The following is an 18,493-nucleotide window of genomic DNA, read 5'->3' as shown; positions in this document are numbered from 1 at the left end:
AGTTCCAGAAAAACATCTATTTCTGCTTTATTGACTATGCCAAAGCCTTTGACTGTGTGGATCACAATCAACTGTGGAAAATTCTTCAAGAGATGGGAATACCAGACCACCTGACCTGCCTCTTGAGAAAGCTATATGCAGGTCAGGAAGCAACAGTTAGAACTGGACATGGAACAACAGACTGGTTCCAAATAGGAAAAGGAGCACGTCAAGGCTGTATATTGTCACCCTGCTTATTTAACATATATGCAGAGTGCATCATGAGAAACGCTGGGCTGGAAGAAGCACAAGCTGGAATCAAGATTGCCAGGAGAAATATCAATAACCTCAGATATGCAGATGACACCACCCTTATGGCAGAAAGTGAAGAGGAACTAAAGAGCCTCTTGATGAAAGTGAAAGTGGAGTGAAAAAGTTGGCTTAAAGCTCAACATTTAGAAAACGAAGATCATGGCATCTGGTCCCATCACTTCATGGGAAATAGATGGGGAAACAGTGGAAACAGTGTCAGACTTTATTTTTTTGGGCTCCAAAATCACTACAGATGGTGACTGCAGCCATGAAATTAAAAGACGCTTACTCCTGGAAGGAAAGTTATGACCAACCTAGATAGCATATTGAAAAGCAGAGACACTACTTTGCCAACAAAGGTCCATCTAGTCAAGGCTATGGTTTTTCCTGTGGTCATGTATGGATGCGAGAGTTGGACTGTGAAGAAAGCTGAGTGCCGAAGAATTGATGCTTTTGAACTGTGGTGTTGGAGAAGACTCTTGAGAGTCCCTTGGACTGCAAGGAGATCCAACCAGTCCATTCTGAAGGAGATCAGCCCTGGGATTTCTTTGGAAGGACTGATGCTGAAGCTGAAACTCCAGTACTTTGGCCACCTCATGCGAAGAGTTGACTCATTGGAAAAGACTCTGATGCTGGGAGGGATTCAGGGCAGGAGGAAAACGGGACAACAGAGGATGAGATGGCTGGATGGCAACACCGACTTGATGGACATGAGTTTGAGTGAACTCTGGGAGATGGTAATAGACAGGGAGGCCTGGCGTGCTGCGATTCATGGGGTCGCAAAGAGTTGGACACGACTGAGCGACTGAACTGAACTGTGTAGACATTGGTAATACTATTTAAAAAAAAGAAAAAAGTGCCACTCCTCAGGAAAACAAAATATGACATTATAAAACAAGAATCATTAAAATATTCATACCCTGGGTTCTAGCTCCTGGAGATTTCTCTGGGAAAAGCATTACAGAAAGATGTTCACTTTGATGCTTCTCATGATGAACAAACGTAAGAACAAACAAACAAATAAAAAACCACCAAGAAACCAGATAGAGCCTTGGTAAATAATCAGAGGGGGAAACTGTGATATACCAAAGCTATACATCACAGTTATCATTATGTAGCCGTTATGCTATCATTTGTGAGTCCGTAAATATACATGATAAATTTAAGACAAGCCAAAAAAAAAAAAAGGAATATATAAAATAACTGCAGTTACATAGAAACATGAAAGTGAACAAAAACTAAAGAGCAAAATTCAGGAGCTGTATTTTAAGGTGGCAGGACACTGGATGACTATTTTCTTTAGTGCACTGGGCAGGAAGCGTAGGTCCCTGTTTACTGCAGCAGCCAATATATTCCACAAGTTACCAAAAGAGAATGTGAATTCAAGGGCTATAAATTGAGGGTCATTCCTAGAAACAGGACAGCTGACAACCACCCCAGCTGACAGACAGCCAATCCCACAGGCAGCATAGGCTCTTGCCTTTCCTACCATAGACTGTATTTCCCAGCTGTCACATCTACCACATTCAGCCCAGGAAAAAAACAAACAAACAAACAGATTTTATCAGCAATGAGGTCATTAGGTTACAACCTTTCCATGAAGTTTGTCCTAAAGAGATCTGGCTAGCATTTTCAGCTACACCCAAGGCCAGAAAGGGAGAAACAGATGACGGTACCACTCAAGTGAGAGCCCCAGAACCTGGATCAGGACAGCAAGTGGTATCCACCACATCTCTGGAGACAAAAGGAGCCCCAACTAATGATGGGGGTTTGGATAATTAATCAGCAAAAACTATAAAATCCAGGCAGGAGGGCAGGGGGATGAGTATAAACAGGACTACAGGTTTAGGGAAGACCCAGAATTATCAACAGAGGAAAAATACAGCAATGTCCACTTTCCTTGGTTTATATGTTCCTCCCTCTGTATTGTTTTCATTAGGTTGTTATTTAGATGTGCCACACACTGGAAAATAACAGATTTCTATGTAAGTACAGTTTAAAAAAAAAAAAATCCTAGTGTGCTAGCACATGATGATCAATTTTTCCCACCATGCTTTTTATTCTTAGCATTATTACGAAGTCACTCTCTACTCAATGTGCTCTCATAATCTGTTTTCACCACAGCACAGTGTTTTAGAAACAACTTATTCTTTATTTTGTACAAAATGGCTTCCAATTACAATAATGCTCTTACTTTCAGTTCTCCTGAATTCAGCTTTAGAATGGTGAAAAAATAGCTGTCAAGATTGCAACTGATTCTTCAGGAGTTTACATATATGAAATCACAGGCCCATGGTTTTGATACTACCAGCAAAATGTATGAGCTTACTATTTTATATACAAATACTTAAGTTTCAGCTTTTGTTTTTTTTGAACATTAACTCTAAGAGGAATTAATGGTCATCTAAAGAAGTTCCTGCCTAAAAGCAAAAAATCTGGAACAATGACATCCATAATACTAATGGTTAGATATACTTTCCCCCCAGAATAAGAAAAAAGGACAAATTTAAGCAGCAATATGTTCAGTGCTTTCATGTACATTATTTCACTCAGTTCTCACAACACCCCTGTGAAGGAGTCTTTATTATTCCCCTGCTGATTCAGAAACAGAGGAGCCAGTGGTTCAAAGTCTTATTCCAAGTTACAGTGTTAGAAAGAAGGGCAGCTGGGATTTAAACTCAGCATTTCCATCTCTAAGTTCAGAGCACTTTCCACTAGATCAGTATCATTACATTTCCATGAAGCTGACAGCCACCACTTAAGGGAAGCCTAGTGTTAAGAGACAAAAGGCATGGGCATTCTAAGACTTGATGTATAAAGTTAAAAGATTTTCCTCTACCATCAAGTGAAAACTTTCTAGACAAGGCTTAGGACATCAGAAATGATAAAACTCTGGGATAGCTACCTCTTAGATTCTCTTCCCATGAAACTAAATGGCTGATTCAGGAATCTGAGTTTAGGAATGCTCTACGGTCCTTATTCCTTTACGTTCCACCTCCTTGCCTCCACCGCCCCTACTTGTTTTGTTCTCTTTCTCAACGAAAGCAATTCTTAGAACATGATTCTGTTATACTAGAAAACTGGCTTTCTGGTCTCTTGGCAATCACAGCATGGGCACCATGAGTATACACACAGACCTCCAGTTTACAGCTTTGCTATTCATTGTCACGCCACACAGAGATCAGGGAAAAGAAGTCAACAAATGACATGGCAGTGGCACTGATACTCAGGCCAACCCCAGGAAAGTGAAAGAAGTCAGTACTTCCTCTGCCTGCTAACCAGAGGGAAATCTATTCAGGAAATTCAAAGTTTCTGTTAGTGTAGTAATCCCTTTGTAGGTACAATTAATCACAAAGCCCAAAAGAGATGGAACTACCAACTTTACTTTTCAAAGGCATCTCATTCTCCTCTATTCCCAATTGTTTAGACAGGAGAGAACAAGTTTGCATTTTTATACAGAGTTCAGAAGATTCAGAGTTAAGGAACATCTTGTGGTAACAAGGCATTCCATTGGGGACTGTTAGAAATGTGGGTTTATGAAGCTGTATTAAGTCTCTGAACACAATGCTAACATCTTGTCTACTTGTCGTGTGCTGTTCCTGTCCCTGCCTCCAGAAACAGAGAACAGAGTACTGGGAGTCCTACCCCCTCGTCCACAACCTGACACCAACAGGAAGGCTGCCAAAGAGCAAACCCCAGGGTCAGTCTTTCCTAGGCATCTATCGAAGTGAGTAGCAGATGCTTTTGGAGATCGAAGTCTTGTGACACAGAAGCACGTTGAAGGCCGTGCCATCCAAGTCAGAAGCAGGATTTGCCCAGTGGTAGAAGTGCAGCCAATCTGGGATCAGTGAGGCTGACTCATCATCATTCAGGATTTCCTAACATGTACCTCTTTTTCCAAAAGACTTAAAACTGGCTTGACTTTCACAGCGGCTTAAAGGGCATTACCTTTCCATTGATGATAGTGAGGTGATGGAAATTCTGACCACTGCAGAAGAGGAGTTCATATGTTGACTATCTGTTTTAAGAGATGTTACCCATGTCTATGTACTGATCCCACTACTTTTCCATACACAATACACACAATATGTAAAAATCACAAAATGGGTTGTAAATATAACTGAGGGCTAGAATACTGGCCAGTTTGGGGCAGCAGTGCAGGTGACTCCAATACTGAAGAAACTTCAGTGTGGCTAAATAAGAAAAATAAACTAGAAAAGCTTAATAATGATCATAGTAAGGAAACCCAGAGATGTGAAGAACAAATACACTTTAAGAATGAGTTTGGTCTGGGGTACGGTGAACACTAAAATACAGACAGTAGCTGGCATTCCTAGAATATCTGAAATGGTCACACTTTCGGATAAAATATAAATTTCATCATCAGGAACTCAGAAAGCATCCAATTATTGGGTATACACAGAAGCCAACTCCTTGGCTCAGGGCTCATATCTGTTTGGAGATAAAATCTACCAAACATCAGAGTCTGGACAAGCAAAACTCAATGCCAAAGAGAATAAATGGGAAGACTCAGCACAGCAAAAACAAAAAATTCAGGGAGAGAGACAGAAGTTAAATTATTTGTCCAACTGGCAACTAGTGGGGCCAGAGTTTGAACCCAGGCCATCTGAAGCCCATGCTCTAACCCCTCCACTATACTGCCCTTCTGGCTGCTTCTAAAAGAGATCCAGCTGATATTTCACTGTATCCATCACACCTCTTGTGCGACTCTTGGTGGACCTGCACAGACAAAACAGAGAGTTGACCCAGGCTCCCCTAGGCACTTACGAAGAAGGATGAGAGAGACAGTAGAAGTAGGCGGGTGGCAGCAGGAAGCCCAAGACAGAAAAATATTCTTCTGCCTCTAGAAGGCATTTGCTGCCTCTTTAGGAAAAAAACCCGGCTTGATCCTCTGGGAAGATAGGATGTTGGCTATGGGAAACCATTTAAATCTGCTAAAGAAAACTAAAACAATGGTCTGTCCTCTATCACTAATAAAAATATTTAGCAGACACTTAAACCAGTACAAAGTCCAAGGCACTCTTCTAAGCAATTTAATCCCCATAACAAAACTCTGAGATAAGTATCTTCATTTTACACATATGGAAACTGAGCCACAGGAAGGTTCAGTAACTCACCCAAGAAAATACATCTAATGAGCAGTAACTAGGATTTAAAATCAGGAAGTTATGCCTTTGACCACTCTGGTGCCTTACTCCCCAAATAAGGCAAAAAGGAAACCCTGCTAGGAAGAGTAGGGGGAGCCTCTTTATCTTCTGAGAACAAACTCATTCCAGTGACCTGGCCATTTCCTCAAGGCAACAGCCCCCTGCAGGCTGCAGTCAATGGAGTCAGAGGGGATTCCTCTGGGAGAACCTAGAAAGATACTAAGCTGTGAAAGGAAGAAATCCATGGCCCTTCAAAGGAAGGCAGATAATTGAAGCTTAAGTAATGTTTGTTAAATCAAAAATTTTACTTTAGGTAAATTCTAAAGTTGCCTCTGAAAAAAAACACAGAAACTTGTTTTTGAAAGGCTTTAAGAAGTAAAGATTTCTTTATTCACTTTTTTTGGGCATATGGGATCTTAGTCCCCCACCAGGGATCAAACCCAGGTCCCCTGCATTGGAAGCGCAGACTTGTAATCACTGGACCACCAAGGAAGTTCCCAGATTTCTTTATGCTCATCCACCATTATAGGTTACTAGGCCAAATCCCAATAATTATTAAAACTTGGGAGTTGAGTGGAATCTTACAGAACTCCCATTTCTCCTCTAAGTTTTTTTATCTCTATTAACAGGGTAAATAGTCACCCAGTTACTCAAGCTAGGTATCCTTTTTTCTTAGACAACCCCCTTCATGTCACTTATGGCTGTCTCATATTTCCCGTTCTCAACTATTTTCAGTGGCTTCTTGCTCCCTTCAGAATCAAATCTCAGCTTCTTGAAATAGTATTTAATAGTTCTGCATCAAGCAACTTTTTGGAGGCCCCACTTTCTAATCCATCCTATTAACCCAGGCAACCACCTAATTGGAGCAAAGTACATGATAGCCCTTCCATATTTTGTTTATCTTTTCTCACTGTCTGGAAAGTCACTCTTTCTAGCCATCACCTTCCCTTGTCAAGATCTTAACCATCTTTCCATGGCTAGCTCAAATACCCTTTCCACCATGAAATCGCTAAAAAAAAAAAAAAAAAGACTACAGGTCATTATAACAGGGCTAGGTATCATTGAAAACTAGAGTACCGAATCTGCTATTACCAATAAGTAACTATTAAATTAGATTCAACTACCAAAATCAACAGCTTCAATTTATTAGAATGGCAATTCTATCAGGCTCATCATAATCTCAATTACTGAGTATGTTAGTTTCCAAACAGCTTTTATATGCATACTTACATTGAATTCTCCCCTATACACTTGAAAGCTTGACCAGGCTGCTGCTGCTGCTAAGTCACTTCAGTTGTGTCCGACTCTGTGCGACCCCATAGACGGCAGCCCACTAGGCTCCTCTGTCCCTGACCAGGCTAGTGTTGCTATTAACATTCAACCAAAGTGGAAAAAGTCTCAGAAGTTAAGCGCCTTGGATAACAACACACAGCTAGTAAGTGATAGGACCGGGCCCCACCACTTCTAATTCAGTGTGCTTTTCACCCCATCCCACTAGGCTCCTCTGTCCCTGACCAGGCTAGTGTTGCTATTAACATTCAACCAAAGTGGAAAAAGTCTCAGAAGTTAAGCGCCTTGGATAACAACACACAGCTAGTAAGTGATAGGACCGGGCCCCACCACTTCTAATTCAGTGTGCTTTTCACCACATCACATGGACTCCCATGTGAATGGCAGTGATACTAAGTCTTATTTCTTAACTACCCAACCTCTTCCACTTACCTATGTTAACTGTCCATTTCCCTGAGACAGGCTGCTATGAGAACGTGTAGGTAAATGGAGGGCTTCAGCAATAGCTGCCCCCAACCCCCTCCAAAAAAAGAGGTAAACACATCTTTTTAAATGTGATTACTTTCAGAAAAATTTCCCAAATCTGAGAACCAGGTTGCTTAATTCCAGTGCATTTCCCTAAAAATCTATGTTCTTTCAACTTTAATTCAGGTAAGATCTGGAACTGAAGTGAAGGCAGAAATCAAAAGCATCCTTATTCTCACACTGACTGTATAAATTAGTACTACCAACAGGGCTGAAAAAGCACTTCCCTTACTATATTTCACAGCATTGCTTTTCTATCTCCCCTGGATTTCCACAAATTTTTCACTCCACTCTGAGGGTCAGGTTTAAAAACGACAAGAGATACACAAGGTCAAAAGTTGGCAGGAGAAATTTTATGTTTCACATGTGATAGTCCTTTATTTTCTAAAATAACCCCCCCCCCACTGCTTTTAATGATGTATATATGACAGGTCTAGTATTAAAGATAGTTTATGCTAAGAATGCAACCTTTCAAGAGAAGTATCTGGCTGAAATCTTACAAGCTCAGTGATTCTTTAGCTCTAGTCAGAGCATTCCTTTTGTTTCTTTAGAGAGGATTTATATATTGCTTTAAAGGACTGGAAGTGCTAAATATCAATGCTAACAGAAAAAAGCAGTATCAGAGACAAATAATAGAAGAAATTATTTTTATTTGACTTTGGTATAAATTTCCTATAAGTCAGATACTCAGAGATGGGGTTTTCACAGAGTCAGAATTTAATGATGTTAATACTTCTAGTGCCAAAACGTTTAGGGATTTGGGGCCAAAAAGAAATAGGCAGCATCTGAAATGATCTGGCATTGTAAAACCCAAGTTGCCTACCATATGCATGAGAAAGAGGTGCTTGTATTTAAACACAGACAGTTTAGCTACACAACTAACGTTCCTTAGGGAGAGAGATTTGCTTCTTACATCAGGTCCTTTAAAGTCTCACTAGGACTCAGAAGCCCTGGTCTCTCAGCCTCACTCTGTGACCACACTGCTGTGTGACCTGGGGCCTGTCGCCTCAGACTCATGTCCACACACAAAAGACATGAGATAGAATGACCTTTAACACCCCACTTCCCCATGGAGCGAGCACCTCCATGAGAACTGAGAATAATAAAAGGAGAAAGTACATGAATAAGAAGGGATCTCCTGAGAAGTAGGTCTAAATCCCATCTGTCTCAGAAAGGCTTGTTTCCAATTCTCTGACACTCCAAGAATGCAGTACAATATTACTATGCAGGAGAAAGAGGCCTCCTGGACTTGGGTCCTAAGTGTAACCTAATGAAAAATCACTGATGCTAGGATCTAGCAGAGAAGGAAGAAATATAGAAACACATTACTGTAGAACTTGTTTCTTCATAATAGATGGCCACAAAAGTAGGCAGGGTTGATGAGCAAAGTTTTAAAATAAAGCATTTTGGAACAGAACATGCTAAATCTTAATTATTCTGGGCTTCAGAGGTGATTAAACAATCCTCAAGGATTCCTTAATGTGCTGAAGAAGAAAAAGAAACCCAAAACTACCAGAAAGATCAGAAAGTCATTTAAAAAGGAACACGGTGTACAGGATTTTACTGGACCATAACCAATACACTTGTTTTGTTGCAAAGCGGCAGTGTGTCAACAGAGGTCAAAACAGGAAGTACTTAAAAGTCTGCTTACAACACATCATCTGGTTAAACTGTCTGAAATTTACTCACAGGTGAATTAGAGACCCAGGGCTAGATTTAGTCATGTGTAAACAAAACCTAGGGGCAGGTTCTTTCAATGCCTTTTGGCAAACAAGCTATTATTTTTCAAGTATTCTGATTAGAAAATAAAGAAAATATTAAAAGGCACAAAACTGCACAGAATAAAACTCCTGAATTTGCCTATCCTATAATCTTGGAAAAGTATGCTTTTAAAGGAAGACAAGAAAGTTCAGTTGAGGAAGGTTAAGTAAACTAGTCAACATCACAAGACACTTAGGTGGAGAGACCAGAACCAGGAGACTTTCTTCTAGATAGACATAAGAAAGCCATTGTGGACTTCAAGAAAAATGATGTCAAAATTACACCCGTGGGTTTCCCTGGTGTCTCAGTGGTACAGAATCTGCCTGCCAAAGCAGGAAACACAGGTTCAATCCCTGATCCGGGAAGATCCCACATGCCACGGAGCAACTAAGCCTGTGCGTCCCTCAACTACAGAAGCCCGCTCACCTAAAGCCTGTGCTCCGCAACGACAAGCCACTGCAATGAGAAGCCTGCATACCACAAACAGAGAAAAAAGCCCACGCAGCAAAGAAGACCCAGTACCAACATAAATAAAAACTTAAAAAAAATAAGATGAATAAAGCTTTTAAAAACAATTACATCCTAAAAATTTTAAAAAGATTTTGGTAAAACAGGACAGGGATCAAACTTCTGTCCCAAAGCCTTTTATGCCACCTCTACCTAATTCTCTTCTTCCATCACAAATGGCAAATTATGGTTGGTGAAGTAAGATGTGTCAGAGAATAAGACATCCATTTTTAAAAGCTTATGGTTTAAATATGAACTTTTATCTTTTTAAAGTCTGTTTTTGGACAGATTTCAGGTAACATAAAAATTACTTTTTTTTGATCTGATCCATGTGTAAGCATTTTCCTTAAATGATAAAGTTCTTCATAGTCAAGACTATCTCATATATTTTTGGGCCTTCACATCAACTAGCACATCATAAATATAGGAAGAAAGATAAAAATTCTTGTTTGACATGATCAGCAATTCTACTGCTAAGTATATACCCAAAAGAATTGAAAGCAGGGACTCAGGCAGACACTTGTGCACCCAGGTGCACGGTAGCATTATTCACAATAGACAAAAGGTGGAACAATCCAAGTATCCATCAACAGATCAAAGACTTTTTTAAAATGTGGTAGGCATGCAATCAAATATTATTCAACTATAAATAAGAATGGAATTCTGATATTCAATAAAATGGATGAACCTTGAAAACATTATGCTAAGGAAAATAAGCCAGACATAAAAAGGACAAATACTTTATGACTCCACTTACCTGAGGTAGCTAGAATGGAAAAATTCAGAGAGACTGAAAATAGATGCTGCTAAAGGGTAGGAGGAAGGGGAAATAAGGAGGTATTATTTAAGAAGTACAGAGATTATCTGGAATGATGAAGTTCTAAAGATGGATACTAGGGATGGTTGTACAATATAGTGAATGCCACTTCCCCCAAATGACAAACTTTATGTCATACGTATTTGAGACAGAAACACACACAAAAAACGGTGTTTGAAATGTGGGATGGCCAAAGGGAACTCTGCTACAGAATATTGAGAATATGTGAAAAGGAGAGAGACGATGGTAACTGGTGTAACCATAGGTCAACCACTCACTGATTCAATAAATATATACTACTAAGTATCACCTGTCCACCAGGTACTGTATTAAGCCTTGAGGACATACATGAACACAACAGAACCCAATGTTGTTCCCAGGGACCATCAAGAGTCCAATAGGTCACAGAGAAAAGCAGAGAGACAATTACAACACCACCAGAATTTGGTAATGGCTGTGAGAGGGATATACTCAAGGTGCCAGAGAAGACATAAAAAATGGTACTTTAATATGGGGGTTGGGGGGTGGGGGGAACAGGCAGAAAAGATACCTGAAAAAAGAACTCTAAGCTGCAACTAAAAGAATGTTATTAGGAGGGCTAAACAGAGTCTTCCAGAACCAGTAACAGCATATTTGAAAACCTAGAGGTATTCAGAAGACACTCTGTGTTTGAGAACAGAAAAGCAGTTAAGGGAGAGTAGAAATGGAAGGTGAGAGAAGGGTGCATCTCAAGAGATGCAGCAAAGAAAGACAGCCAGACTTAGAGAAGCATTCTGCAAACTGCAATGAGAAGATGAAAAAGGTAGCCAGCAAGTGGAAAGCCAGGGGAAGCTGGTTTCAAAAAGGCCTCAGCCCAGAATATGGAGCATCTTGGCAAATGCTCCACGTGTATTTTACTGCTGAGTGTAATATTCTATAAATATCAATTAAATCAGGTTCATTGATGATGTTTAAAGTCTTCCATATCCTTAATGATTCTCCCATCGATTGAGAAAGAGGTAGTAAAATCTAAGTATAAATATTATTTCTCTTTGCAATTCTAACAGTTTTCACTTCATCTATTTTGAGACTCTGTTATCAGTTGTAACTGATTATATTAACATTTGTAACTGTTCATACTCTTTGCTCCTGTTCAGTGGTGGCCAACTCTTTGCGAACCCATGGACTTTAGTCCGCCAGGCTCCTCTGTTCATGGAATTTTCCAGACAATAATAATGGAGTGGGTTGCCATTTCCTACTCCAAAGGATCTTCCTGACTCAAGGACTGAACCTGCCTCTCTTGCACTGGCAGGAAGATTCTTTACCACTGAGCCACCAGGGAAGCTTTGAAACTGTTATGCCCTCTTGATTAATTAGTCCCCTTTTTTATCATTATGAAATGAACGTCTTTATTCTCGGCAATAATCTTTGCTCTCAAATCTACATAGATATTAATATTTAAGGTAGGTGACTACAAACTGAAGAAAACATGCATGTGAACTGAATTCAACTATTAGTACCTAAGACTAAATTTACTGGACTAATGGAAACTAGATAATTAAGTGATAAGAAATGCGAAAATTGTGGGGAAAGACCACAGGAGTGGTAGATGATTCCTGAAGAAACAGCCTCACTACAGAAAATTAATCTGTTTATTTTAATGATTCATAAAGACGTCCTCCCTTAAAATTTTCATTTAAAAATTTTTAATGATTACAAAAAGACAGAATTCACTTTATCGTGCCTTTTCCATAAGCCCCATTTTTAATAATTTTTAAAAATAAAAGTAGCATATATACAGAATGCAGAGTTCAAAGACTTATCACAAAATAAGGCTACAATGTGATTACCACGAAAAGTCAAGAAAAATACCACTGATACCACACCAGAAGTTCCCCTCACATCATTTTACAACTGCTACCTTTCGCTCCTTACCAAAGATCACCATGATCCTGGATTCTAAAGGTCTTGATTAATTTTTGTTTCTGAATTTCAAACAAATTGAAGCATACATTATGTATCTTTTTGACTAGTTTCCTTCAAGCAACACAGGTTTGTGGAATCCACCTATGTGTACTCCTTTCATATTTATTTATATATAGTACCCGAATACACCACACTTTATCCATTTTACTACTCTCGGGCATTTGGGAGATTTTTACTTTGGGGTTATTAAAAACAATGCAGCTCTAAATAGCTTTTTACCTGCCCTTTGATACCCATATACACACATTTCTGTTGCGAATATACTTGGGGATGGAATTCTTAAGTTACAGGATATACATAAGGTAATTTTAGAAGACATAGCTAAGTAGTTTTCCCGAAATGATTCAACAGTTTATAGTCCCATCAGAAATGGGATTGCTCCACATCATTTGAAGGTCTTGGTATTAGCATTATTTTAATAATTAGTTATTACTACAATGTGTAGGTATTAAATTGAGGTTGTATTTTCCTGGTGAATTTTTTTTTCATTTTGATACATTGGTACATTTTATTCTATCTTAAATTCTTAAACTGGTCTTGTGTTTTTACAACAGCATGTATTCTTGTGAACCTATTTATATTTTGAAATTTTAGTAGAAATGCTATCAGTTAATATTTGGGTTGATACGGCATAAAAATATGGAACGCTTCACAAATTTGCGTGTCAACCTTGTACGGGGGCCATGCTAATCTTCTCTGTATCATTCCAATTTTAGTGTATGTGCTGCCAAAGCGAGTACTCCCCGATGAGTACTGTTGAGCACCTAGTGTTTTCACTGGCCATTTGGATATCTTCTTTTGTGAAGAGCTTGCTCCATCCTCTTATGAATTTTTCTGCTGAATTATCTGTCTCATTTTTATTTACTTGTAGATTTTTGTACACACTGGACAAAAACTTTTGAGTATATATTTATGTTAAAAATATCTTGTCTATAGACAATAAGCCAACCTAATGAAGTAGTTCTAAGAGACTCTAGGTTGAAGGCACTTGCGTTTTAAGTTCCCTCCCACAAAATTTAGGCCATTATGGGGATATCATATGGCTTTCCCTCAACAACTGCCTTTAACTCAAAATGGAAGTTTAAGTCTTCATTTTCAATAAGTAGTCTTATACCCAAAGATGCCCTGTCTTTGGGCTTAACCACCTGCCACCTACACCAAAAAAAGGAGGCAAAACAAACAAGAAAACATCTTTCTGATCCCTCTTGGATCCCAGAGGGCAACACCTCTGAGTTTCATTTACACTGGTGGTCACTGGCTTTTGTGAGAACTGAACCACTCTGGTAAACTGATGAAAGCTAGGAATGTTCTCTTCAGGAATATCTCATATACCAAACCTTTTGTATATGATTTAAGGGACTAATAGACCATGGAAGCCTAAGTTAAGAATTTTTAAACTTAAACCCTTTAAAGTACAGAAAGGAGAAAAATGTCAATCTATATCTATCAGGTTTCCAATCCAGTCACCTTTTATCAAGGCAAGTTCTCTGGACACTTGATGAAATGCCATTCTGTGGTAACAATTTACCATACTTGCTTTGGACATTCTAATCTGAATGAACAATGGCATCCCCAGTAAAGCCTGAATTATCAAGGCCATCCTCTTAACAACTCTGGAATCAAAGTCTGATGAATTTGCTATCCATGTATTTACCTGTGGTTCAAATTAAGGCCTATTCCAAGTAAGCCAAGCCTACCTGAATGATGAGGGACCTGACGGTTCAACCCTTACCTGTTGCTGTGCTTGGACTTTTCTCGGTCTTTCTCCTTGTCCTTCTTGTGCTCTTTGTGCCGGTGTTCTCGATCTTTATGCTTATCTTTGTGTTTATGAGAATCTGCAACCATAAGAGATGAGTCAGTTAAGAGAAGTCATGAGCTATCTCCTGCCCATCTACCTTGATGAGCTGGTCAAGAAGCACAATGACAGGACTTAAATGGCATGGTAGCTATCTGTAATAGCATATTCCACTGGAGAAAAAGACTTGACAAACCAGCCCAGACAAGGCATCCCATCACCCTACCTCTAAAACCAAGATATGTTACAAATAAGCAGGAAGAGAAGGGGGAGCCAATTCTGCTGTAAAAGAAGGTAACAGTTTGGCGTTCTTCTCCTTAGACCTGGTACCAGGAAGACTAAGCCATAAATGATTCAAAGGATAAATCCTGAACACCACCTCTCAAGATCAGATGGTTATCTATGTACCTTGTGGAAAATGCAAACCGTAAGAGATACGCGTTTTTAAATCAACTTTAATGAAGTATGATTTCTACATAGTAAGATACATTTCAAAGATAGAGTAGTAAGTCCAGCAGACATATGCACAGACATAATCCCTACCACAATCAAAATTTAGAACATTTCCATCATCCCTGGAAGTCTCCCTTGTGCCCATTCCTAGCGCAATCTGAATTTTTACCTCCAGCCTGAAGCAACCACTGATCCGCTAGCACAATTGATTAGATTTGTCTATATTTCTAGTTTCACATAAATGGAACTATAGGATATTCTCTTTTGGGTCTGATTTCTTTCCCTTAACATATTTTTGTCATTCAACCATGTTGGATATATCAGTAGTTGGTTAGATTTTACTGGAATGGTAATCCATTGTTGGGATACACTGCAATTTATTTATCCATTCATCTGCTGATGGACATTTGAGCTATTTTCAGGCACTGGCTTTTTTATGAATAAATCTGCTATGAACTTTCATATAAAAGTCCTTGTGTAGACATGTTTTAATTTCTCTTGGGTATATACTTAATGATAAAGTTACAGGGTCACCTGTAAGTGTATGTTTTACTTTACAGGAAACTGCCAAACTGTACTGCAAAGTGATTATACCATTATACAGCCCCACCAACAATGGATTAGAGTTCCAACTGCTACAAATTCTCACCAACATCTAATAAAATCAGTCTACTTTTAGCTATTCTAGCAGGTATGTAGTGGTATCTCACTGTGGTTTTAATCCAGTTTACTGATTAAAATGATGGGCATCTTTTCATATGCAGATTGGCCACTCGTATCTTCTTTGGTAAAGTATCTCTTTAAGTCTTTCCTCCACTTAAAAAAACTTGTTTGCCTTATTACTGTGTTCTTTATTTGAATCCCTGGTGGCTCAGCGGTAAAGAATCCCCCTGCAATGCAAGAGATGAGGGTTTCATCCCTGGGTCAGGAAAATCCCCTGGAAAAGGAAATGGCAATCCACTCCAGTTCTTGCCTGGGAAATACCATGGACAGAAGTGCCTGGTGGGCTACAGTCCGTGGGGTTGCAAAAGAGTTGAACACAATTTATCAACTACACGACCACCACCACAAGTTCTTTATATATCATGCATTACAATTTTTTGGTTAGACATGAGTATTGTGAATATTCTTTCTTCTAGGAGCTTTATACAGAGGTAAGAGGCAGGGAACATTTTAAAAATCTATAATATGTACAGCACCATTTTTTTTGTTGTTGTTTTCTTTTAAAGACTGCCTTTTTCATTCTTTTACAAGTGTTCTAGTTTCATTCTAGAACACTTTCTAACACCATACACAAAAATAAACTCAAAATGGATTAAAGATCTCAACGTAAGACCAGAAACTATAAAACTCCTAGAGGAGAACATAGGCAAAACACTCTCCGACATACATCACAGCAGGATCCTCTATGACCCACCTCCCAGAATATTGGAAATAAAAGCAAAAATAAACAAATGGGACCTAATTAAACTGAAAAGCTTCTGCACCACAAAGGAAACTATTAGCAAGGTGAAAAGGCAGCCTTCAGAATGGGAGAAAGTAATAGCAAATGAAGCAACTGACAAACAACTAATCTCAAAAATATACAAGCAACTCCTACAGCTCAATTCCAGAAAAATAAATGACCCAATCAAAAAATGGGCCAAAGAACTAAATAGACATTTCTCCAAAGAAGACATACAGATGGCTAACAAACACATGAAAAGATGCTCAACGTCACTCATTATCAGAGAAATGCAAATCAAAACCACTATGAGGTACCATTTCACGCCAGTCAGAATGGCTGCCATCCAAAAGTCTACAAGAAATAAATGCTGGAGAGGGTGTGGAGAAAAGGGAACCCTCTTACACTGTTGGTGGGAATGCAAACTAGTACAGCCACTATGGAGAACAGTGTGGAGATTCCTTAAAAAACTGGAAATAGAACTGCCTTATGATCCAGTAATCCCACTGTTGGGCATACACACTGAGGAAACCAGAAGGGAAAGAGACACGTGTACCCCAATGTTCATTGCAGCACTGTTTATAATAGCCAGGACATGGAAGCAACCTAGATACCCATCAGCACATGAATGGATAAGAAAGCTGTGGTACATATATACAATGGAGTATTACTCAGCCATTAAAAAGAATACATTTGAATCAGTTCTAATGAGATGGATGAAACTGGAGCCTACTATACAGAGTGAAGTAAGCCAGAAAGAAAAACACCAATACAGTATACTAACTCATATATATGGAATTTAGAAAGATGGTAACAATAACCCTGTGTATGAGACAGAAATAGAGACACTGATGTATAGATCAGTCTTATGGACTCTGTGGGAGAGGGAGAGGGTGGGGAGATTTGGGAGAATGGCATTGAAACATGTATAATATCATGTATGAAATGAGTCGCCAGTCCAGGTTTGATGCACGATACTGGATGCTTGGGGCTGGTACACTGGGAAGACCCAGAGGGAGGGTATGGGGAGGGAGGAGGGAGGAGGGTTCAGGATGGGGAGCACGGGTATACCTGTGGCGGATTCATTTCGATGTTTGGCAAAACTAATACAATATTGTAAAGTTTAAAAATAAAATAAAATTAAAAAAATAATAATAAAGACTGCCTTTTCCCCACTGAACTGCCTTGGGCCTCTTCACTGGAAATGAAGTGTCCACAAAATTGTAGATCTGTTACTAGACCCCAACACAGAGTATATTAACTCCTAAAGCTTCAGAGTAGAGCTTTTTTTCAATAGTAATTTTGAGATCAGCTAATTTAAGTACTTTAACTTTGTACCTTTTCAAAATTGTTTTGGCTATTCTATCTTCTGTATTTCCATATAAATTTTAGATTTAGTTGTTTGATTTCCTAAAGAAAAAAAATAAAAGCTATCTGGGAGTTTGTGTCCATAGGACAATTTGCAGAGATGTGACATCAAAACATTGTGTCCTTTGATCCATGAACATGGTATCTCTTTCTACTTTTTGAGGTTAGTAACTCTCAAATTTTAGCGTATCAGAATTAACCCAAGGGCATATTAAAAATGCAGCTCACTGGAGTCAGGTCACCTTAACATTGACTGTGAATCAATTGGAAGTTTATGTATTCAACGCATGTGGTAGTTTTAAAATATGTCCAACAGATTCTTTGATACTCCTCCTTTCAAGTTGTGGCCTAATTTCCTTCTCCTTAAGTATGGGCTAGATGTAGTGACTCAGCCCTAAAAACAGGACAAAGTGGAAATGTCAGTGGGCAGGCCATCAAAGGCATTGGATCTTTCTCCTTGCCCTGGGCGAAGACAGTTGCCACACTGTTAGGACACTCGAGCAGCCCTATGGAGAGGCCTATCTGGTGAGAAAGTGAAACTTCCTGCTACTAGTTATGTGAATGAACCACCTTGGAAGTGGGTCCTCTAGTCTCAGTTAAGCCTTCAGATGACTGCCAACTCAGACTCAGAGCTAAAACCACCCAGCTAAGCTCTTCCTGGATTCCTGGTTCACACAAACTGTGTGAGAAAACAAATGTTTGTTATTTAAGGTGCTAAATTTTGAGATAACATGTTTAATAACAACAGACAACTAACAATAATGTACAGACAATGCGTGTGTTCCACACTACTCCTTGCTCAAAGCAAAAATAAATCACATTTGGCATAACCCATTAAGTATCTATTCTGTGCCAGGCCCTAGAGAAACAGAATTTGCATGACCATTCCCCTAGCTATAAGAAATTCTCATCTCACCGAGATGGGAAATAAAATCATGTGGTATCAGAACCCAATCTTTCACATAGCATAGAGAACCCGTCAACTTCTGAAAATCTCAAGTCCAAAATTTTAAAATGCTGTCAATCTGATACAAAGCTGTTAGCCCCTGTTTACCTGATAATAATTAATACCCTGATTTCTTCTGCCCTCAACAAGTACTTACAGTTAA

At 39.1% G+C, this 18,493-nt stretch overlaps 1 protein-coding gene and 1 non-coding gene across 2 annotated transcripts in view; both read right to left on the bottom strand.

Annotated features, from left to right (window-relative positions):
- The window catches only part of TOP1 (DNA topoisomerase I), a 95,758-nt gene that overhangs the window by 44,584 nt on the left and 32,681 nt on the right, over positions 1 to 18,493 (bottom strand). Inside the window, exon 3 of the mRNA XM_019972421.2 lies at positions 14,057 to 14,159. Within this exon, the coding sequence (XP_019827980.1) occupies positions 14,057 to 14,159 (103 nt within the window). The remainder of the gene's footprint in view (positions 1 to 14,056; positions 14,160 to 18,493) is intronic.
- LOC139186693 (U6 spliceosomal RNA) lies at positions 12,958 to 13,064 on the bottom strand. Its single transcript, XR_011570365.1, has one exon. It is a non-coding gene; the product is annotated as a U6 spliceosomal RNA (small nuclear RNA).

The sequence above is a fragment of the Bos indicus genome, chromosome 13 (assembly GCF_029378745.1).
Source record: "Bos indicus isolate NIAB-ARS_2022 breed Sahiwal x Tharparkar chromosome 13, NIAB-ARS_B.indTharparkar_mat_pri_1.0, whole genome shotgun sequence".
NCBI lineage: Eukaryota > Metazoa > Chordata > Mammalia > Artiodactyla > Bovidae > Bos > Bos indicus.
The sequence above is the reverse complement of the archived record's forward strand: the minus strand, read 5'-3'. Positions and strand labels throughout refer to the sequence as shown.